This window comes from Cuculus canorus, chromosome 6 (genome assembly GCF_017976375.1).
Source record: "Cuculus canorus isolate bCucCan1 chromosome 6, bCucCan1.pri, whole genome shotgun sequence".
Lineage (NCBI taxonomy): Eukaryota > Metazoa > Chordata > Aves > Cuculiformes > Cuculidae > Cuculus > Cuculus canorus.
In genome coordinates this window covers 25,092,757-25,116,568 of record NC_071406.1, presented here as the reverse complement: position 1 = coordinate 25,116,568, position 23,812 = coordinate 25,092,757, and the positions used below count along the sequence as shown (strand labels likewise).

The following is a 23,812-nucleotide window of genomic DNA, read 5'->3' as shown; positions in this document are numbered from 1 at the left end:
GATGAGCAGGAAATGAAGAAAAATTATTTAGGTGTGGCTGTTTCTGTACTAGAGACCTATTTAATAAATGCTTTAAAATATTGGCTGCATAAAAGACATTCGGTATGCTGCACGTAAATATTCTAATCACATTAATTTGGTAGCAGGTGAAGTCACATGACACTACTAGATGGCTAATCTAGGACTGTAGCCTAACAGTATTCTGAGACAGCTGACTGTAAAGAACTGAATGGTAAAGCTGTAAATTTAGAGTAAGCATATTTTCCAGTTAAAAAAGATTATACCAAACTCTGCTCTTCCTCCATTTTTCCATCTCCTCTTCCAAACCCCAACCAGGGACTTTGATTTAATGGGTACGTATCTTTTGGTGTTGGAAAACAGTGCAGAAAATTAAGCTGGCCCACAGCTTTCAGCTACTTACAACTGGACGTATTTCCCAATACCTCATCACTTCTTCCTTCTCTTTTAAAAGTAAACAGAACTAGAAAAGAATACCATCTGTGGTAGGTAAAAACATAGTTTAAGTTAATGATGAGACACAAGACAAACCCACTAATTATAAGGTGCTGTGCTTTTGCACATTCACTATTGAGTCTGGCAAAGCCAAGGGCTTGGAGCACCAGGAAAGGAGGCTGCAAGGAAGGTTTCCAGGTAAGAAGTAGCATTCTTGGAAAGAATAAAAGGCTGAAGAAGCAGAAGGTGAAGAACTGAAGGTGTAGAATTGAAGTATGATCCTGGAGCTCAGTAAGCTGCATAGAAATGAATGCCAAAGGCTGCTCAGGGACACTGGCCAGTGGGACCAAAGACTGGTGACTGAGCAGCTGCACAGCACAAACACATCTTTCTTCCCAGCCCTCTTGACAACAGCCATCTCCCTGCTAGAAAAGGAATCTGAGGCTAAGTAAACCTAACGCTGCTCGTGGGGAGGGAAGAAAAGCAGCTAAGAGCATGAAGTTATAGGGCAGAAGAAAAGCTCGGCTCTCATTGGTTCTTAAACAAACACCACTATCTTAGTCTACTATGGGCTGTCAATCACTGGCTCCCCCCGATTCAATCCCCCTTATCAATGTAAATAACTCTCCCATCACATTAAAATTGTACACACTGTCTCTATTCTGAAATCCAGTTCACTATCCCATGCCTGGTCACTAAGGAAGCAAGACTTGCATTGTCACCCCTCTCCTTCCTGTGAGCTAGGGATTTCCTGGAAGAAAATCTTTCTGAAGGTGCTCAGAGCCAGAGGAAGTTACAGGATGCTCCCCTGTCTCTTCCCATACCGATCATCAAGGGACCAGGACTGGAGATGCTGGGAATCAGGATGCATCGAAAAGCATGCTTGTCCTGTGGTGTGCATACAACTAAAATTTATCAATTTTATCTGTATAAGGTATTTTAATAATCAGGATATTTTCAATTCAACAATTAGTATTCAGGAATACACAAAAAAATCTATTTTGCATCTGAAAGTTATCTGTGCAAATACGTATTCAAACTATCTTCGTTTACTCTTCATCACTGCTCCTCTTCATCCTGCTGAAATGCTGAATTGTTTAATTTATACATAAACACGTGCATTGAAAGCTTCTTAAAAAAAATCCAAAAACAAATGACAAAAGCCATCCAACCCAACCTCTAAAAAAAAAACAAAACAAAAAAAAACCACCACCCCTGAACTCCATTGTTTCCCCACATTTATAACCAAAGGACCTTGGGACAAGAAAGGATAAACGTAAGCAGCTCTGGCAGTCTGACCCACAGTCAAATGTCCTTTTCACTAAACAGCACACAAAGCATAATTAATACTTTTGGCCCAATTCAGCAGAATATCTAAGAACGTACTTGAATCATTTTCTGGAATACAGCTATTTTCCTACATCTAGCTTAATGCTGTCAGGTTTGCCAGCACTTTTTCAAACAGTTCTTTAATTTCTTTAATTTTCTTGGAATTTACTGCTGTACTTCAGTTTTTGAGACAATTTGGATCATGAGAAATGTCTTCTATTTTAACTGTTATAATCCGAATCATTATCAATTAACCAGCTGAGCCACAAAATGCTGACTCCTTTATTTCCCCATCCTCATAATTGCCATCTTGGAGGAGGAATTCAGTTAAACAAGAGAGATATTTCTGTAATACAAAATTATAGACTACTAGAACAACCACCACCAGTTTACAATTTGTCATGCCTAGATAGTTTTTAAAACTGCATGTCTGCATTTTCAAAACCATAAAGTTCCATATATAGAGAAAGAAGATCCACTAAGTAACAATTAAAGTAAGAAAAAAAGCTGTCACTGTCCACAGGAACCATGTCTAGTCACGTTTTCAGTCAGTCAGTCAGCTAGCTGAGGGTCATGTCATTACTTAGTTTCTGCAGAAAAAACACAAGTACAAAAATAGTATCAAAAAGCAACATACCTACTTTTATTTAAAAACATCATTGTTACAACAGCATATAAATAAGGCTTTTAACATATTTAGAAAATATTAAAATTTTATATATGCTTCCCTAACTTTTAAAATACCACCTCTATTTCTGAGCAGTATTTGCAAGTCATCAGCTTTTCTGGATTATAATGCTGGTACAAAATATAGTTAACTTTTTTTTTCTGGAGTATATTTTAACTATGATATAATATTTTTTTTAAAAAACATTTTTCAGAGAAATAAGTGATTATAAATATCCATGTTTATAAACATCCAAAAAAATGAATGCAAATTAAGTCAGTGATGTGGGAATTTTTCAGGACAAGAATAATGAAAGATAAGAATAAATGTTTTCCAACCTATTATTTAAAACATCACCAAACATTTTCAGAAGGGGAAAAATCAGTAAATCCATATGCTATGAGTGAAAGCCAATCAGCAACGGTTATTAGGAGCCACAGAATCCAGCCCTAGACATTTGTGGTTTTAATTTCTAATATAGTGCTAGAAGCTCTGCTTTCTAAGGACTTCTTGAAAGCTTCATGAAAAATGTTTGGGAGGGGCTGAAGGCTTTTTTGTTGTTGTTTGTGCATTGTTGGGAGGTTTTTAGGTGCAGTGCAGTATATAAATAGAACTATTAGGTTGCAACAAAGATTAATCCAAATTCCACAATACATTCTTTTGCAAGATACCAAATTCTTTCCTTCCCCTTCTGTTTTTCAGTGAAATAATTTGCACAACAGGTGACAGATAATTGCAGAGAGGTTCCCACAAAACACTTAAAACGATGCAAAAACCTAAATAGAGAGCAGAAGCTGGTCAACACCAAGGACATTAAGATAGCTTCTGCTTTTAGCAACTGCCTAGAAGTAAACACTGTAGTTGTCTTCTCAAGTCTATGCCAACTCAAAGCAAGATGGTTTAAAGTGGTTGTTTTAACCACTAATACTTACTTAGCATAAGATCGGAGAATCTCACCCCAAAACCCCTTTGTATCAGATCTTAGTAGTTCAGAGAACCATATAGGTCTGTATCTGCATCATTTCTCCACTACTTCTAACTATTCATATAAACAATTGAATTTTCATGAACTTGTAGGAGAGCCAGAGCCTGCAAAATTCCTGAAGTGGATTAGTTTAGAGTATTAATACAAAGGTATTCAAGTTCTCCAGATAAACAATGGCTGTTATAAGATAATAAAATGTTCTTATGATCAGAAATTTACCTTGCAGGATCATTATCAGTAGCATACCGTTATCATAAAATATTTTATAAAAAACAATTTTGTAAATTATATTAAAAAATATTTACATGCAAGAAACACTATTGGGGGAAAGACTTCAAAAATCAGATAGAAACTGCATTGACAAAAATCAATATTTGATTTAAATTGAATTATACAATTGAAATTTTTTTCAGATAGATTCCAATGAATCCACTTGTCTTATCATAGATTTTAAGCAGAGAACCTTGCATAGAAAAGACTATTGCAGAAATCCAGCCACTTTGTTAGAGATAAGAGGCAAGCAATACAACAGAATTTTAGAAAGGATTTTAAGAGGCAATTACTTCCTTAAGTGAAAACTCACAGACATTTTAGATAAAATTATTTCCTCTAGATAAAATTCAAACAGAACAGAAGTTAATATTCTTACATCTTTAAAAAAAAAGTACTATTTCAGAAGTAGAGAGAAGAATTCCATCCCTCTTCACATATAAAGCTTTAATCGAAAACAAAATAAAAGCCTCTAAGCTACTTCAGAACTTGTTTGTCAGTCAGTCCAATGCAGGGTCACACAGCAGTAAACCCGACATAAATGTACAAGCCCTTTTAAAAAGGAGCACAGATGGAATCTATTAAGTATCTCATTTGATTTTGAGACACTGGCTACTGAAAAAAAAGGCAAGCAAATAATTTTGTCTGTCAATCCTAAGAGTTAAATGCTAAGACCATCTGCTAAGAGACTCGCTATCAGACACCTGATGCACAGAATGTAACACACTACATTTAGAAAATTTTTCTACCTGCATTAGTGCATGGACACAGCAGATGAAAGGCTAACCAGCGTGGAAGTATTCAGCAGTTATTTGCACCAGATATACATGTAAAATGCCCAAGACAGATTTAGGGTGTCCTTCTTTGAACAAACTAAAACTAGTACTCTGTCACCTGAAAATTTACAGAAATACAAAAACCTAGGAAAGTACAAAGAGGTCTGCTGTGATTTTGCTTAAGTAAAATAATTATTATTATTTATTATTCCAGTCTAATTAATAAATAAGTAAACTTATTTCTCCAGTCTAATTAAGTAAACTTTTAGAGCAAGGAATGTGTATGCCTTGCCCTCACCTTATAATGTTCAGGTTTCTAAATAGTCAGTAACACAGACATATATTAGAATTTCCCATTTGGTGACCAACTGCACCTTTTATTGGCTGGAGACACTGAAGAATCTTCTCAAAAATCACATCGCAAGAGTATGTGCTCATATGTGTGCACACATGTGTGTGAATAAAAAAAAACCCCACAGTTTTAGCTTTACAATCAGAAGAGAACCTCTGAGTCTTCCCACTCTTGTCTTTGTTAAAAACAAATAAATGAAAAGTAAGGATAAATCATCTTTATAATTTTGTATCCTTATTGAGTCTACATTTTTCCAGTAAAAAGTAGGCAAGGCAGACCTGGTATTGCATTACCCTTTACATCATGTTTTTTCCTCTAGTGACCAAGACCCTGCCCTTTTATCATTGGAAGCAAAAGTCATACTAAAAAAAACCTTTGTAAAAAGATAAGAGCATGAATACAAGTCACTTAAAATTGCATTCAGCCAAGCCGCTGATTAAAAGTTTCAAGTGGGTTTGAGGTACAATTCAATGCAGAAAAAAGTATGCAAGAAATCTATTTCTTTAAAAAGCAAATTGTGTCTAAGTACTAAGACCATCTTTAGTAACCCCTGCTTACCAAAAGAACAACATGGAAGTCCTTAGGAAAAAGAGGGGAAAAAAAACACTGTGGGCAAAATCTTTATTGGTCCTTGCAGTTGCCCCGTCACAAAAAGTATCTATACAAAGCAAGCTGCAAGGAGTGAAACTTAGAAGTAAAATATGGATACAAAGAGGATACAAAGAATCCGGATTCCCATTGATTCCCACTTATTTTCCTAAATAAGTTAAAGCAAAACAGCACGTTCCCTATAGAGTTAATATGGCTATTGAAATTATTGGGAAGCTACAGTTATATCTGGGAGCTATCTTGCAGGAAACAGAGATTAGCCCTCACCTCTCAAATATTTCTCTTTTGATAACAACCCTAACATTAAATAAAATAAAATAAAAACTATATAATATGGATCAGACTAGTGTTTTAGAAGGAAAAGTGAATTTTGGTCCATGAAGTCTATAAAACCTCTCTGAGCTCAGCCAACTTTGGGAGACCATAAGCATCAACTAACAAATTCTCAAACTAATTATCTTAAACTCACACCTCAATCCCTCTACAACAGTCTCTGCAATATTTTCTTATTTATCACAAGTGTATATTCCAGATACACCTGATTTCTGAGAATCCAGATGACACAAAGACCCCAAACTTTTGGTTTCACCTGGCAACCTTCCCTGTTCTTTCCATGTCCCTTCTTATTTCCCCCTTTCCTCCTCTACCCTTCAAGAGCTACTGTGCATCTTTATCTAACACCACTGTGAGGGCACGTGGTTTTGAAGAAAGAAAGACACGCACAAACTGATCTCCATTCCACTGTTTATTTTTGCATACTCTTTTCAATGTTAACTGCTACTATTATGTACATAAAGCGAGTGTTTTGGTGAACATTCAGACTGATGTTAGTCAACTGGTTCATATTTGTTCAAAAATTATAAAAATAGATTTTGACTGAAAAAAAGTCTAAGTGTGCATATATAAGCACACACCCCCACATATATACATATATGTATACACACATATCACAAATTAAATGTCAAGTTGTTAGCTGAAAACAGATTTAATCATTATACATTCACATCCAGCTTCAAAATGTTTTGCCTATTACTATTTCACATAGTTGAACTTCAGTTTAAGTAAGAGCTCACCTGCGTTCTCACCTGCTCAGTAAGTTCTCTGACGTTTGTTAGACTCTTCCGTAGGCGAGTCTGCCAACTTTACTTTAAGCCTGACACCATTCACAATCTTGCCATGCAACGCAGTTATAGCATCACTGGCACTTGCTCTGTCTGCAAATTTTGCATAGGCAACATTTTTTCCAGACACAAGGTAAACTTTTATTAAGTTTCCAAAACGACTGTAAAAAAACACAAAGATAGTTTGCAGGTTTTGCCACAACATAGAAACCCATTGTAGAATCTGAAGTATATACGATTTGGTAGCTGCAAAAACTATAGTCTCATACGTATGGTGTATTTTCTTGTGCTGCCTTCCTCCACAGACCCCAATTTTCATATTCTCTGTATACAGAATTCCAAGCAGAATAGAAATAAAACCAGAAGTTCAGAGGCAATATTTTCTACGGACTACTACAAAAGGACCACAAGCACCAGTGATTTCTCTCTTATTTAAAAGAAAACGTCAAGCTAATTGACACCACAAAAAAAAAAAAAAAGCCAGAAAACATACAAACTAGTAAATAATTCAAAGGTTCAACTTGCATCTCACTTAAATGAGCTTGCTAAGCTGAGATTCATCTTTGAAAAGGTTCTACTGAAATGACTCAGAAAGCAAGTGCAAAAGCTTTGTGGAAAAACCCAGATTTCCAAATCCTCAGGAGATTCCTGGACAGTGTATCAAAAAAAAAAAGGTTTAAAAAAATAAAGTCCGCTTGCTTCGTGCTCAAGTTACATAAGCGTCAAGACTAGAGTGCACAGCCACCTCCTTCTCCAGCATCTGATTAAGAAAATCCAGTATATCAGATCAGTACAGTTTTAAATTTCACCCAAGCGCATATTGTTTCTTTTCCCCTCCCGGTACTTTGAAAATATTTTGGCTTTCCAAAGATCTATTGCAAATGCCAGCTATTATAAGAGACAAATGTTGTCTTTTTCTTCAAGAGAATACTAGAAGTTAATAGTATAAAATACTGGAGAACAGTTGAACTATATCTTTATTTTAAAGACGGCAAAAATAGCTTCTCAAGTCTTTGCTCCTCATAGGGAGGCAGTGTGAAAAGCCTGAAACACCATCTATAAGATGCAAACCATCAAAATGTCTCTGAACATAATCAGAAAAAAACACACTCTATACTTACTCCCTTAATTTACTGTGGAAATTGATCAAAACTCTTATATTCCTCATAGAAATACATTAAAAAAATGCTAACTAAATAAGGCTATAAGAACAGGAAGTACTACATTCTATGATTTACAAATTTTGACACTAGACATTTAACTGCAGCTGACTGATACTCCATCTGTGTTTCGAGGTGAATTCCATTACTTGCTTCAAAAATCAACCGTTGCCTATTCATCATTTACTAACTATGCCCTGTCTTTTTTGGAAAGGGTTTTCATCATGACAATCCAAGTTTATTTTCAACATTTATTTTAAACATCTCAAGAGGGTTTTCTTGGTTACAGAATACTTATTTGTAAATGGAGCCTTACCAGAACACATCCTCCAACACATTTATGGGTAATGGATACGGATGAAAAAGTATGAAAAGCCTTTCCTTCACAGGAGTATCAGGTGGAACTTTTTTTTTGGGTGGTGGAAGTATGGCATCTGTTTGGGGCTGAAGTAACTGCGAGCTGCAAGTTACTCCAAGTGCCTGCTGAAACAAGGGAAAAAATGCAAGTATAAAACTAACCAATAGCAAGGTGGAAAGACATTTTAACTCACTGGCAATTTTTGTTTCTATCACAGGACAGAGAGGTTCTACCAGTTCTCACCTTAATAAATTTGTCTACTTTGGTTATTTCATTAAATTGGGCAATAAATCCAGGTAAGGTCAGACACCTCTAAATGGAACAAAAATGTACAAACCAACCAGAGGTACATCTTAAGAACATAGCAACTAAAACATTTACGGAAGAAAGTGAGCTGTGTTCTTCATTAACATGTATGAAGTTCCTTACAACAACTACAAATAAAATTAACAGTATCCATTACATTAAACTTACAGGAGGTGTCCTATACTGCTGAACAACTGCATTGTTATTCCGCAGCACTGTTGACACTTGGGCTGTTACCAGCTGTGTTGCCATTTTTCTGATGAGGCTGCAAGCAGAAGTGATAATAAACTATTTAAAACAAAGAATTATGTTACAGAAATCTTATAGTCAGCAAGAGAAAATGAATCTTAATGCACATCTAAAAGCGTCTCTGAAAATCTGTAAACTCATGCGGGTAACAAAAAATCAAGTCGGGCTTTTGTGACATGCTAGCCATGATCTGCAGGCATGCATACTAGCTGCAACTGATCGAAAACACTCTTACATGTCTATATAGAGAGATACAAAACTCTTCTTCACTTTTTTTAATACTCTAGAGAAAAAAATAAAGACTAACTCTACAGAGCCCATGACATTTTGTTAAAGGTGCCTAAAAGGCGCAAGGGACAGAAAAATTTCACTGTTTCAATAAAGACCACAGAGATTGAATTCAGAAGGCAGAATATTATCACAGAAAGTTTACTTCCAGCTCTCATTTTCCAGTGACTTTCCTTCGTTATGTTGGGTAATAAGAAAAAGCAATTGCATTTTTTGCAGAGATTCACAGCCCAGGCTGTAGCATCATGAAACTGCAGGAATTACTGAAGAATAAAGGAAATTGTATGAAAAAAGGATGGCTGCAATTAATTAATTATTTTACTTTTAGCTTAGATCAGGCATGAACTTCTGAAGTAAATCTCTCCATTGCCCCTCCTTACTGTCCTCATTCATATCACAGAACAGGTTTGACATGAAGTAGATTCCTTTCGAATGAAACTAAGCCAAAGTATTCACTGCAGGAGCGTACCTAAGCTGCTCCAACTTGCAATGGGCATTCAAAGCACCAGAGCAGATTAGAGATGGTCAAAGTAAAACCTTGACGACCTCTATACAGTGAGGATATCAGATCCTTAGCATTCAACGGTTTTACTCTACATACATGCTTCACAAGGCTACTATTTGCAGTACTGCAAACAGAACGAAGAGATTGAGTAGATAAATCTGGTTTTAATACAAAAACCTCATCTAACAAACATTTCAGCCTTTTTTACATCTTACAGAGACATTTACGAAGATTCTCGCCAAATACAAGATTTTCAAATGTATCTTAAGAATATATATTAAAATTTTTTCTTTACTAAAGACTAATAAGTTGCAAAAAGTATAGGGTTTTTTTAATGGTTTAGAGTAAACACCTCAATTTCAGAAAATACTATCTAGAAGTATGAAACAAGATCACAGTGACATCGCAGTTGCTTCTTATGTTAAAAAAATTATTTATTTATTCATTTTAAATTTTGCTTTCCAGAACACGACTTGCAACTCTCCATCTCTATGTATTGGTACTTACTCTGAGCTATCACTCCCATCTTCTAGAAAAGTGACTGTTAATCGATTTCCAGGAGGGTACTCAAACCCATGTAATTTATACTTGGCATATATAGCTGATGCAGCGGTACTGTACTGAATCACAGCATACCCTAAAAATACAGTGCACACAGCTTCAGTATGATATGGTAAATCCTAAGAACCAACTACATTCATATAAAGCAATATGATTAAGCTCCCTATAAGTCAGGCGTAATATAAAACTCTTAATTTTTTTTTACCAGAGTACATTACTTAATAGCAGCATCAGTAGTACATGTGAAGAAAACTTAGGTGGAATTAACTTGTGTTGTCAGACCAGCTATATTTACACTAACTTGAAAAGACAGTAACAAAGCAATGCAAATAAAAATATGTTTTCTTCCTTCTCTAACCCTGAATTAGAAACAAGCATACATACAGTTACATTTTAAGATGCAATTATCCCACACACAACAGAGACTTACATACACCTTATTTCAGGATGAAAACTCGGATCTGTTTAGAAATCAGAACTAGATGTCTAATAATTTTCCATATTTCTCCTTTTATTCAAGTCAAAACCATAAACTTAATTTGACCAAAAATAACTTCAAGATTTTGATTCTGTCCTTCTTTAGATTCCATTATCTAGTGAAGGTATTTAAGGTTACCTGTACATGGTGGGTTCATACAAAACTAAATTTTTGGGTTTATGCATCAGTGATAGTAGCAGCCACTGATACATGAAACATTCTTTCCAACAAGTGTATCCTACTTTGCAACACAAATGAATCAAAATACAATGAAGATGCCTTCCATTCACAAAAAGGACAAAAAAAAAAAAGAAGCCCTTTTGTACATTTTTTTTTTTGTACTTACCACTATTAGTATGAGGATCTCGCTGAACATCACAGTATTCCAGTCCTGGGACTAGATCAAAGAGGGTAAACAGCTGCTCTTGGATAAAGGGAAGCCGCGATACCACTGACAGACGTTTGGAGACTGCCTCTTGAATTCTGCACTCAGTTTTTTCAAAACTGCAACACTCTGGCTGCCCACCTCAATAATCAACATAAAAATAAATAATTTGAGTTATCACACTAGCATGCCTTTATTTCACAAGTATTTTTCAGTCAAATTTTAAAAGTAATCTAGGTCACCTATATAACAAAGGTAAAGTGTTTATTTCACCAATACAGGTCACAAAATCAACCAACTAGAGCAAAGGCAGACATAAAAATACAGAAACAAAATACCTGACTCATTTTTAATCCCAACGCCTGATCTACTATTTAAGTGTTGATCTAAGTCTCTATTAGCTTCCCTTCTTCCAAAGTGAATTCTTATTCTGTGACCATACTCAACACTACAAATCATTTTTAGTATAAAGAGCTGTGACTTACAAAACGGAAGCATATTCCCTCTTGGTTCTTGCCTCATGTTATTAATAAAATAATCCTGTTCAAAGGACTCTGACGACTTATTTTTTGGTTCAGCCAAAATGGCCCTGTAGCCTGAAAAAAAACAACCACACAAACAGCAACATATCAGCCCATGTGAATTATGTGACCAGATCTGCATTCTTGAAGTAGTGTACTTAAAAACCTATGACTCAGAAAAGCCAGTAAGTGCTGGCTTTAGGAAAATAAGTGATCCATAATTCTTGAAGCCTGCCATAATAACAGCGTGAAAGTTACCAACTTCCACATAGGACTACTCCTAGTCACCAATTAAGCACAACAGAGCCTAACTGCTGTGAGAGTGACTGAGCACTACTACAGGCTGCTCAGGGAGGTTGTGGAGTCTCTGTCCCTGGAGATATTCAAAAGCTGTCTGGACACGACTCTGGGCAATGATGGTGCAGGGGAGTTGGGCAAGACGACCTCCAGAGATGATCTTCCAACATCCACCATTCTGTGATAGTTGACAGGATTCAGAGGTGTTTCAGAGACAATCACCTGAACTTCCATGCTATAACAGCAGCTCATCCATGTTTTGCACTGATCTAGGTTTTGCTTTTATGAAAAAAATAGGCACTACTCTCAGGCTATGCCACTAACTTCCATTTTAACTTCACAGCAGAAAGGAAATAAAATTTAACTGCTAAGTAATCTCAGGCTCCTATTCCTATGCAAGAATTACCACAAGTATAATTTTTGCAGAACCACTTACAATAGATATGAAGTAGAACGACTATGTGTATTAATGGGGGGGACAGCACACAAGAACAACAACAAAAAAAACCCAACCAGATCCACAGGCCAAGCTGTTTCATATTTGTGATTAAGTGAGCATTGAACAGGAAGTTGGACTGGAAGACTGTTGTTAGGTCTTCCCCAAAAGCCTTTCTCCTCCTGTATTAGCAACACACCACGCACTTCCGCCCCTAACCACTGTGGTGGCCTTCTACCAGACCCACCAAAACCCATTAACATTTGGTTAACATTGGTACTGGGGCATAAGTGACAGACGGGTGGTCATAAAACCCAAAGTCTTTCATTTGTGACATAAAATGAAAACAAACTTCAAACTTCAATTAAGGTAAAATTGTTCTTAAACAAATGTAACCACACCAGAATCCCTACAGATTATCAAATATACTTTTTACATAAAAACTAATTTTATTTATATATGTTTGACTAAAAATGCGTAACTTCAGGGACACATTACAATGGGGTTTTCCTATGTATGAAACCTAGATGACACACCAATAATAAGGCATGAAAGAGAACTCGGTATCCATTCCAAACTCTTTTCACTGATTCTACTCGCAGTTTTTGTCCCGGAAGAATGTAATCAAGTGACTCTTCTCAATCTATGTCAATAATGCTGTTTTTTACTTGCAACAGAGCCTTATCTCAAGATGTGTTTACATCGTAATTTACCTACACACAAAACTAACAATTTAAAGGTACATTAATGATGATACACATTTATTGTGGAAAAAATGAAAGAATTTATTCAGATTCTTACTTCGATCACACTCTTCAATTGCTCGGGCAGCTTGCGATGGTTTTAAATATCTCACGTAGCCCAAACCCTTACTTTCTCCAGTAGTTTTGTTTTTAATAATGCTGCAATATTCAATGTCTCCATACATCTAGAACAATTAAAAAGGGTGTTAATTTACAATATTTGACAATTCATGTTCCCTGCGTTAAGCCCTTCTGATACCTTAAACTTCTCTCGCAGATCTTCCTCTGTATAGAATTTCGGTATCATAACAAAGATTCGTGTAAGCTCCTCATCTTCAACATCTCGGTGGCTTCCAGAAGCTCTTGACTGTGCAATAAACACCTAAAAAAATAATTACGTAGACATTAATCACTGCAGACAGGGTCTTAACCACGTATCAACAATCACAAGAAACTATGTGTTTTAACAAGTCTCTGTATTAACTTCTCACATAAGCTACCTTTCCTAACAGGAAGGGTAAAAAACATCATCATCATCTCTGGTCATAGATGCATCTGTGACAAGGAATATACAAATACAATACATCTCAAATGGTTTCGCAAACAAGACAGGAGCCAGCAGAAGTTCTCATGGGGGACAATGAAGAATGGTCAGGAATACCAAAGCCCGATTCAGCAGCACTGCCAATGTCAGAGGTGATACGTGAGTTAGCAAACAAATGATTACTGCAACAGGCCTAGTAAAGCAGTAGTAACAAAACATAAACAATCAAACAAAAAAAGCCTGGCAGCTTAATAAAAAGTTAATGAGCAGTTCACTACTCAACTGGGTTAAAGTCTGCACACATACATAACTCGAAATCTTTTCAATCACTGAAATTAATTTAATCTCAGAACTGCACTCCAGAAGACAATCAGGCAAAAAAAACCAAAATAACATAAGCACAGCTAATAGACACACAGAATGGTTTGGCTGGAAGGGACCTTAAAGATCACTTAACTCCAACCTCTCTGGCACGGGCAGGGGCACCTTCCACTGGATCGAGCGGCTCAAAGACCCATCCAACCTGGCCTCGAACGCCTCCCGGGATGGGGCAGCCACGCCGTCTCTGGGCAACCTGTTCCTGCGCCTCATCACCCTCAGTGAAAAACTTCTTCCTACCGTCTAATCTAAATCTCTCTTTCACTTTAAAACCACCCCCCCGGTCCCACCCCTACACTCCCCGAGAAAGAGCCCCTCCCCACCTTTCCTGGAGCCCCTTTCAGTACTAGAAGGCTGCTCTAAGGTCTCCCCTGAGCCTTCTCTCATCCAGGCTGAACAACCCCATCTCTCAGCCTGTCCTCACACGGGAAGCGTCCCAAGCATAACACAACAACAATAACAACGGGAAAGCCAGTTCCCAGGCTCCGCGTTCCCCCGCCGTTCACAGCTCCAGCCACGCGTGGGGCCGCGGGCGGGGCGCCCCGAGGACCCCGCTCTGCCGGCACCTTGATGGGCTTGGTGTCGGGCGCCAGGCTGCGGCCGTGCATCTCCTCCATGGCCCGGCAGGCCTGCGAGCTGCGCGCGAACTTGATGAAGGCGATGCCGCGGGACTCATTGGTGCGCTTGTCCCGCAGCAGCCAGATGTTCTGGATGTCGCCGAACGGGGAGAAGCGCTCGCGGATCAGCGCCTCCCCGGCGTCCTTGCCCAGCACCACGAACACGCGGCTGTTGGGCGGCTCGTCCAGGCCCTCGGCCGAGGTGCGGGCCCCGCCGCTCTCCTCCATGGCGGCGCCAGCGGAAGAGCGCGCGCAGCGGCCACTGCGCCACTTCCAACGCCTCCGGGCGGGGCCTGGGGCGGGGTTGCGGCTGCGCAGGGGCTGCGGGGCCTGCGCAGGGACTAAGGGACCTTAAAGATCGTCCCGTTCCAACCCCCTGCCGTGAGCAGGGAGATCCCACCAGATCAGGCTGCCTGAGAACCATCCAACCTGGCCTCGACCACCTCCAGGGATGGGGCAGCCACAGCTCCCCTGGGCAACCTGTGCCAGAGCCTCACTACCCTCAGGGTGATGAAATTCCTCCTTATGTCTAATCTAAATCTGCCCCTCTCCAGTTTATACCCATTCTCTCTGGTCCTATCACCACAAGCCTTTGTAAACAGCTCCTCCTCAGCTTTCTTGTCGGCCCTTCAGGTACTGGAAGGTCGCTATAAGGCCTCCTCTGAGCCTTCTCCAGGCTGAATAACCCCAACTCTCAGCCTGTCCTCATCAGTGAAGTGCTCCAACCCTCTGATCATCTTTGTAGCCCTCCTCTGGACCTGTTCCAACAGCTCCATATCCTTCTTCCATTGAGGATTCCAGAACTGGACACAATACTCCAGATGAGGTCTCACAAGAGAGGGACAAAGGGGCAGAATCGCCCCCCTCGCCCTGCTGTCCACGCTGCTTTTGATGCAGCCCAGGACACAGCCGTCTGGGCTGCAAGCACACACTGCTGGCTAATGTCGAGCTTCTCATCGACCAGAACCCCCAAGTCCTTCTCCACAGGGCTGCTCTCAATCACATCACACAGCATCCTGTATTGAAACCAGAGATTGCTTCGACCCACAGGGAGCACCTAGCACTTGGCCTTGTTGAACCTCCTGGGGGTCGCACAGGCCCACTTCTCCAGCTTGTCCAGGTCCCTCTGGATGACATCCTGTCCTTCCGTTGTGGTAACTGTACCACTCAGCTTCGTGTCACCGGCAAAGTTGCTTACATATTGATATCCACCCTGAGCTTTATCTTCTCTAGGCTGAACAGTCCCAGGTCTCTCAGCCTTTCCTCATGAGAGATGCTCCGGTTTCTTAGTCATCCCTGTGGCCCTTCGCAGGACTCTCTCCAGTATGTGCATGTCTCTCTTGTGCTACATAGCCCAGAGCTGAACATAGTACTCCAGGTGTGGCCTCACCAGTCCTGAGTAGAGGGGAAGGGTCATCTCCCCTGTCCTGCTGGTAACACTCCTAATGCAGCCCAGGATACCAGAAGCCTTCTTTGGCACAGGGGCACATTGCTGGCTCACATTCAGCTTGGTGTCTGCCTTGATCCCCAGGTCCTTTTCTGCAAAGCTCTTTCAGCTGGTCACCCGCCAGCAAGTAGTAGTGCACGGGATTGTTCCTCCCCAGCTGCAGGACTTTGCACTTCTGCTTGCTGAATCATAGAATCATTAAGGTTGGAAAGAGCTCTAAGATTATCAAAAACATCTTGTTGCTTCTGTCAGACCATTTTTCAATCAGTAGGGTCTATCTGGATGGCAGCATGACCCTCCCCGCCTGTGTATTTACCATTCCTAGTTTTGTGCCCTGTATCAGTATTTCCCCAAAATGCTCACTTCTTCTGCAATAATTTACTTATTTTTAAAGCCTCCCCTTCAACCAGACACTCACTACACTGCACAATGACCCATCTCCTTTGAAATTGTGCTATTGTCATAAAGAGAGAGTTCTTCCATGAACACACGTTTTCCAAGGCCTTTGCTGCTATAGGCAACACCAGGGCTTACCGTGCATCTTGTGAACTCTCAGGATACAGAAGCCCAGGGAACTTAATGTATTTCATGGAAAACCAACACAAAAAATACCCAGGAAAAATAATTATCTATAGGAAAATAAGCATGCAGCCAATAGAATAATAGAATCATTTGGGTTGGAAGGGACCTTAAAGATCATCTAGTTCCACACCTCCTGCCATGGGCAGGGAAAATAATGTCTGAAGAATGTGATGTTATTATAAAGTTCTTAAATAGATGGATTCAAAAATAAATAATCCCCCATCTGAACACAGGAGCTGATGGAGCCCTAGGTTGTAGTGGTCCTGACCACCCTGGCTAGGCATGAGCTGGGGATGGGCTGTGCCAAGCTGGGCTATAGGCACACCCTGGCCTTCAGGCTGTGCCATACAGCACACATCCCTCAGCCATGGGATAAACTCAGCCAGCTTTTCATTACAGAAGAGCCTGTAGGCAGCTCCCACTCGGTACCAGTGATTACACCTCCTTCCTAGCCTTGCCCTTATCTAACAGCACAACAAGGTCTTGTGAGAGTATTGTTTCAGTTTTGACTGTAGAAATTATAGACTTGTTTCCTTGTGAGAAAATCCTATAAAAGCTTGAAAGCCCAAAAGATAAGAATCTCAGCTATGGAGGTGTTTTGCACAACATGCTGCACATGGGCCGGAGGCCCGCTCAATGCTGTATCACCTGTCATCCTGTCACTGCACACCCTTGTGAACAGTCCTTCCCCAGCTTTCTTGTAAGCCCCCTTTAGGTACTGGAAGGCTGCTGTAAGGTCTCCTCGAAGCCTTCTCTTCTCCAATCTTAACAGCTCCAGTTCCCTCAGCCTGTCCTCATATAGGAGGTGCTCCAGCCCTCCAATCATCTTTGTAACCCTTCTCTGGACTTATTCCAACAGTTCCATATCCTTCTTATGTTGAGGATTCCAGAACTGAACACAATACGCCAGGTGGGGCCTCACAAGAGAGGAGTAGGTGGGCAGAATCACCTCCCTTGACCTGTTGACCACACTTCTTTTGATGCAGCCCAGGATACCAGAATACTTCTGGACTGCGAGTGTGCATTGCTGGTTCATGTTAAGCTTCTCATCAATAAGCACCCCCAAGTACTTCTCCACAGGGCTGCTCTCAAGCACGTCATCCCCCATTCTGTATTGAAACCGGAGATTGCCCCAACTCAGGAGCAGGACCTAGCACTTGACCTTTGTTGAACCTCATGAGGTTCACACAGGCCCACTTCTTTAGCCTGTTCAGGTCCCTCTGGATGACATCCTATCCTTCTGGTATGACAACTGCACCACTCAGCTTGGTGTCATCTCCAGGCTTGCTGAGGGTGCACTCAATCTCACTGTCTGTATCAATGAAGGTATTAAACGGCATTGGTCCCAGTATGGACTGCTGAGGGGGACACCACTTGTCATAGATCTCCATCTGGACATCAAGCCATTGACCACTACTCTTTGAATGCGACCGTCCAATCAATCCCCTATCCATCGAAAAGTCCACCCATCAAATCCAGATCTCTCTAATTTAGAGAGAAGGGGGGACCACATCGAAGGCTTTACAGAAGTTCAGATAGGTGACACGAATGCCTCCCATTCCTGCCAGAAAGAAGGGTGTGAGGCTTACTCCCATTCCATGGGCCTGCAATGGCCATTTTTAGGAGAATGTACCGAGTTCTTTTCTCTGTGACTGCACATTGCTTTGATGACAACTGTTCTTTGATAGGTGAAGTGTGGAGCAATGATGGGGGACTCACTGGGCCTGAGGTTGCTGGGTGACAGCAGGGCAGCCTTGGTGCCCTCCGAGAGCTGAAAGGTACTTACTTGTCTCTCCACCCTTCCCCAGCAGGCATGGGCCTGGGGGCTGTCCCACAGGGACCTTTGCCCTCTGCCTGAGCCATTGCCTTCAGAAATCCCACTTACCATGAATGTGTCTTGACAGGCAATGGAGGAAGAGATGAAATCTACAGTTCTGGAGGCATTCTAAGTAGCACTGTGACCCTCAGAGTAATCCTGAGGCACTACTTTTACTGTGTTTTAGATTGGCCTTCCAGACAAAAGTACATTTACCTTTACCCTTCCCATCGAAGCAGCTCTAGAAAAGCAATCATGGAACTTAAAGCTTCCTTAATCCCCAAAGGTATGAATGGCAAATTCCATAATTCTGCATCTCTCAGAATGTAGGGGGGGAAAAAAAAAGTGCTTTTTCCCAATTGTAAATTGGATAACTTAAAAAAAATAATTCATGGCCATCAGCAACCAAATAAGGTTAAGAAATTGTGCAGCTTAATGAAGTCTTACCAAACTTACCTTTATTATTAAGCCTGTGTAAAATTTTCATTAGACACACATTATTTTTTTATCATTGTGCAAGATAGAAATGTTTTCTAAGACCGTACAAGGCGATAGATATGACCAACAACAGTGAACTCTTCTGTAACATTGTACAAATTTCCTTTTTTAAAATATTTTTTACATACCTCAAAATGGATGACACTGAAAAAGATCTTTATTCAGAAATGTTCTCAGTGCCACACTGTTGGAAAAGATGGGAAGTAGAACTCAGGGCCAAATCTTTGGGGTATATTTGGCTGCAGAACAGGACAAGCTGCAAGATTTTCTCACTCAGATGCAAACAAAAGCAAAGCTAAAACAGGTGACATGGATGAGGTGCAGTGTTGGAAGGAACATATACAGGAAAAAAAAATTATTTTTCTTTGGTGGTTCGATAGAAATCCTTACACGCAAGACTTTTACTCTCACAGCTTGTCTACTTTCCATTACTGCAGATGAATCTGCACTATAGTTTCAGAAGCAAAAATCCTTGGTCTTTAAACCAAAACCATTTTTTACCAGTATTTAGCACGTTACATCAGAAGGTGTATAGCTTCCACAGAACTTTGTAGTTTTAACTGGTAGATGTTCATGTCTGTTTCTTGAGTGCTCTTAGAATTTGTTTGCTGGTCACTACCCTCTACTGGCATCGTGGTGTGCTGCAGTTGCTTTGCTCAGTAATGCTTGACTAAATAAATTGTCTCACCTACTAGTAACTCATGCATTTTCTTGCGTTTTTCACGGTCAGTCTTGAAAAGCAATGGAACATCTGAAAATTTAAAGTAATCCTGTGGGGGTTTCATTGTTTGTATTTATATTATTTGAATATAAATTATATAATTAGAATCAAGCTCCTAATTACAGATACAGTCCTGCTTTTTTTTTTCCTGGTTGCTAAGGTGATTTAGAATTGGCAGACTTTTTTATTTTTCTGTCATTTCTAGGAAATGTTTTGCGACATTCACTTTACACTGGGACTTCCTTCATACAAAACATTGTCAGCATATATTAATTATTTTTTCTCATTAAAAATTTAGTCAACAAGTCATATTAGGACAAGTTTTTTTAAAAAAGGCAACAAATTGATATAAAAATCCACTTTAGACAATGGAAAATGTCAGGTCTGGAGGACAGAAGAGAAACTTGAACGTGTCATTATAGGTATTCCAGTAGTCTTCAGTACAACAGTCGGTTTCTGTTGACAGAGTCAATATTAGCAGGGTTGGAAGGAAACATTAATGGCTTTTAAACTTCTGTCAAGAGATTCCAGGAACTGGCCATTGATAATACTTTTTCTAATGCCCTTCAATGGAGCACAACCTTGATAAATTTCCTGTCAGTCTGTAGATGCTCACTTTCAACAAGTATTTTAAATTAAAGTTGGATCTTCTGGTTACTGGGGTTACAAAGACACTTACATAGTTTCAAAGTAGTTGTATGTGAAATGGTGCAAAGAACTGCAACTCTCCATGATGCAAAAAGGATTTATGTTTGACTTATTAAAGTGACACACGGTGTACCTTGGACACTTAATATTATATATCATTTATGCTAACATTCCTCTTGGATTGTAGTCACCTTCTGTTCAGGAGCATCACACCTTTGATTTGAAACCATTGATATTTTCATTAATAGATGATGTTGGACCAGCCTTGTACTTTATTATGGTTTGTTTTTCAGAAGTTAACTGGAGTGAGAATATACTAACAGAATATTTGGAAAACCCTAAGAAATACATTCCCGGTACAAAAGCTATTTTTACAGCAATTAAAAAGCATAATGAAAGCACTGATTTATTGCATGCTTGAAAAAAAGCGACTTCATGAAATGTTGCTGCAACAGCTGTAGTGTCAGTGAAAAATGTTTTGAATTTCAGCTAGCTCCTATGTCAAGTTTTAGTATTTTGACATTAATTATTCATTAGGGACTGGCCTTAGCAAAATCAAACCAGGATATGTTTTAATGATGTCTATGTCCTAATAGACAATATTAGGAAATGAGCATTATTTATATTGTGTTACATATATTGTAGACCTTTGTGGAGGATACTATAGAAATGAATAAGGAGATCCAAAAGCCCAATTCTGCAACTAGTCATTCAAACACCAACTGCAACTGTTATTCAATTGTGGCTACGTAAATAAGAAAGCATCTGTAAGTATTGGGACTGAAAACTAAATTAGGTTTTTTGTTTGGAAAAAAAATTCTCAGCATTATCATCTGTGAAGTAGTAGACAATAAAACTTAACCTCACATTAAAAGAACACAATACAAAGGATGATGGAAGTGGAATATCAAGAATATCATATATTTTCAGGGGACAAGTGACACTTTGGTAGTGATGTTGACCTAAAAGAATGTTGAGGAGATACCTGAACACCCATGACATTTTTGGTTTAAAAGTATAACCCCACTAATTGTATTGTTAGTGTTCCTTTGAGTATTAAAACCCCGTAATCATCTACCAGTCATTTTTCAGAGTCGTGGATTTTTTTCTCCATTTGAGGATAATATATTAAGGTATACTTATCCTCTAATGTGTAGAATGAATGAGGGCTAACTAGCTCAAGCAAATGATAGCACTAGATATTTTCCCCAACAGTAGAGGATTGATGAAGGTGATTAAAGTCCTCCTAAAACCTCCTCATGAATCTGTATTGCTTGAATTGATTTATAATTTAACTCACTGTTTACACAAACGTAATAGATTACAACATACTTCACTCAAACAAGGTTTCTTTATGTCATTGCTGAAGGGAGCACTAGTACAAAACTAATTTGCTATAGATTTTATTCCCAGGTACTCATTTTATCAGTATTGTTCCAAAGCTTACCCACCAGGTAAGCTTTAACGGATTGTCTTACAGTGCTCCACAGAGCTGAACTGCTGTTTTTAAGTAAGGAAATAAGCTGGAGTTGGGTAAAAATGTTCTATGACACAACTGGATGAGTACCTGTTTTGTTTTTCTTTTGTGCTGTACCTATAAAATACTTTCTCCTTTTAGTTTAATAGTCAGGGCTTGTTCTGTTGCCTGTTTAGACAGCACATCTGCCTGAATGACAAATTTTTTTTCAAGTGCTTTTCTCAATTGCATTTTGAAGAGTCCTATGCCACTGCCTTTCTGAAGAAGAAACACTGTCCACCCAAGAAATGTATTGACATTTCTCGTGATTCTTTTAGAGCATCTCTGTATGTTTGTAACTGAGGAGACCAGGTGAGCCTGGCTAAGGCCTGCTTGCTCTCACAGTTGGCACTGTGTGCCCATGCTGATAAAAAGTTGTCATATATAGGGTGAATTAGATATAAGCTGCCTGTACCTCACTGCAGAATACCTGTAGGATTACAAAGGCAGCACAATCCTGTGCAGCCGACAACATCCACTTGCCTTTTTGGCCCTCCCACGAACGGCTGCAACTAATCTATCTCAGTCCCACGCATGAAGCTGCAGCCCAGCGTATGGTGCATGCGGTTTACTCACTTGGCAAACAGCGGTATGATTTGATGTGTGCCAGAACAGAGATAGACACAAGTTTTCTCCCAGCATCCACTGATGCACACCAGGCCGCTATCTGAAGAGGGTTTTACCATGACGGCATGTCAAAAGACTGCTCAGGTTACAGAACAGACTGTTCTGTAATCATCTTTGTCACATTTCATCTTTTTAAAAAAAAAGAGGATTATAGTTTATACACAGATTAGGGGCTGCAGAGTTCTTTAAAATGAGATGTTACAGTAAGTTGTTCACTACGTGTTTCATGCAAGAGACACAACTGGGTTTGCTTCCTTCAGTCTTGACTCTGCTATTTTTGAGTTTGTCAGTATGTATATTTTTTGCTGTCATCAAAGCCCATGCATAACCCCCTCCCAGCAAATAAACTAAAAATCCCATGAGACCGAAGAACTGCCAAGGGAAGACCTTGTGTGTACCTAGGCTTAATGAAATTCTAAACTGCTTTAAGTGTTTACATACAGAACTACCACAAAATAATCATTTTGTTGTAAACATTGGTGTGAGCCAGATCTATATAAAAGCAATATTGGTGATAATTATTTATCTGCAATTATTTCACTTGTATGCAGATGCCTGAGGTCACTGCTTGCGAGCTCGGGGTACGCGATTTCCTCCTGTAAGAGGAGCGTTTGCGGCAGCGCCGCAAGGACGAAAATGCCACTGCAAAGGCACTGAGCGCCCGCGGGGGCCCTTCGAGGGCGACGGTGACTCCGGCAGCAGCACCTGCGCTCGGACGTGCCGACAGCGCGGAGGGCCCCGCAGCTCTCGGAGCGGCTCCCCCGCCTCCCCGCGGGCGGCTCCCGGCTCCCCCCGCGCCTGCGCACCCCCTACGCCCGCCCCACTGCCGGGGGGGGCGGTGGCGCGGAGCTCAATGGATGCGTCCGCCTGCGGCAGCCTCGGTGCGCGGCGGGGGCTCCGGGAGCGCCGTGGAGCCGCGGGGGCAGCACTGCTGCCCGGGCGGGCCGCGCAGCAACGCGGGACCGGGAGGGGAAATCCTTTTGTCTTGTCTCTTCCTACGAGCCGCCGCGCGGAGCTCCTCGTTACCCCCCGCCTGCTGCGGGAGACGCGGCGCAAAACACGGAGCCTCTCCTCCCCGGCTGACCCCGCGCTATCGACACGCGTCCCAAAGCCGCTCCCTGTCCTCGCAGGGACTGCCTGAACCCCCGCCGGGTCACAATCTGATTTGGTCGAGGATTTGCCCGTGTTTTCCCAGCCACCCAAACTCCCATTCATGAATTTCCGAAGACGCCTCCATTCAGTCTTTGGCGAGCGCGTCAAAGGCATCTTTCACGTGTTAAGATCCATGACTCCGGTTTTTCAGCCGCTTCTGCGTAGGCATCGATTTAGCAACGCAACGTGTTCCACGTGCGCGCAGAAATAACCCCAGTGTGTCTGGCTCGGTGGATGCGGCTGGATCCCGCCCGGCAGTCCGGAGCCTCGGGGCGCCGCTGCCCGGGAGCCCCGCGGGAGCAGCAGCGCCCGAGCGGCTCGGTGGCGGCGGGCAGGAGCCCGCTCTGCCCCTTCGCACGGCCCCGGGCGCGAAACGCCGTACGAGCGGTGCGCGGAGCCGGGTCCCCGCATGGGAGA

The 23,812-nt window shown here is 40.7% G+C and overlaps 1 protein-coding gene across 3 annotated transcripts; it reads right to left on the bottom strand.

The window, feature by feature from the left end:
* Positions 1-1,458: 1,458 nt before the first annotated feature.
* On the bottom strand, positions 1,459-14,672 carry RBM45 (RNA binding motif protein 45). 3 transcript variants are annotated; one of them, XM_054069350.1, is made up of 10 exons: positions 14,338-14,672; positions 13,109-13,231; positions 12,908-13,034; positions 11,338-11,448; positions 10,814-10,993; positions 9,936-10,065; positions 8,555-8,651; positions 8,039-8,205; positions 6,515-6,723; positions 1,459-2,372 (listed from the first exon to the last, which is right to left on the bottom strand). In XM_054069350.1, exons 1-9 carry the CDS (start codon positions 14,614-14,616, stop codon positions 6,531-6,533), a joined length of 1,407 nt encoding a protein of 468 aa, XP_053925325.1. In that variant the 5' UTR covers positions 14,617-14,672; the 3' UTR covers positions 1,459-2,372; positions 6,515-6,530. The 3 variants fall into 3 exon arrangements, with proteins under 3 accessions (XP_053925325.1, XP_053925326.1, XP_053925327.1); XM_054069351.1 differs by having other exon boundaries at positions 6,527-6,723; XM_054069352.1 differs by lacking the exon at positions 1,459-2,372 and having other exon boundaries at positions 4,837-6,723; positions 8,039-8,202.
* Positions 14,673-23,812: the final 9,140 nt, after the last annotated feature.

Coding starts and splice junctions, on each gene's coding strand:
- RBM45 (XM_054069350.1), bottom strand. CDS start 14,616: ATGGAGGAGAGCGGCGGGGCCCGCACCTCGGCCGAGGGCCTGGACGAG. Junction 13,035..13,108: donor ATCTGCGAGAGAAGTTTAAG/GTATCAGAAGGG, acceptor TAATTGTTCTAG/ATGTATGGAGACATTGAATA. Junction 8,652..9,935: donor GATGGGAGTGATAGCTCAGA/GTAAGTACCAAT, acceptor TTCTGCTTGCAG/CCTCATCAGAAAAATGGCAA.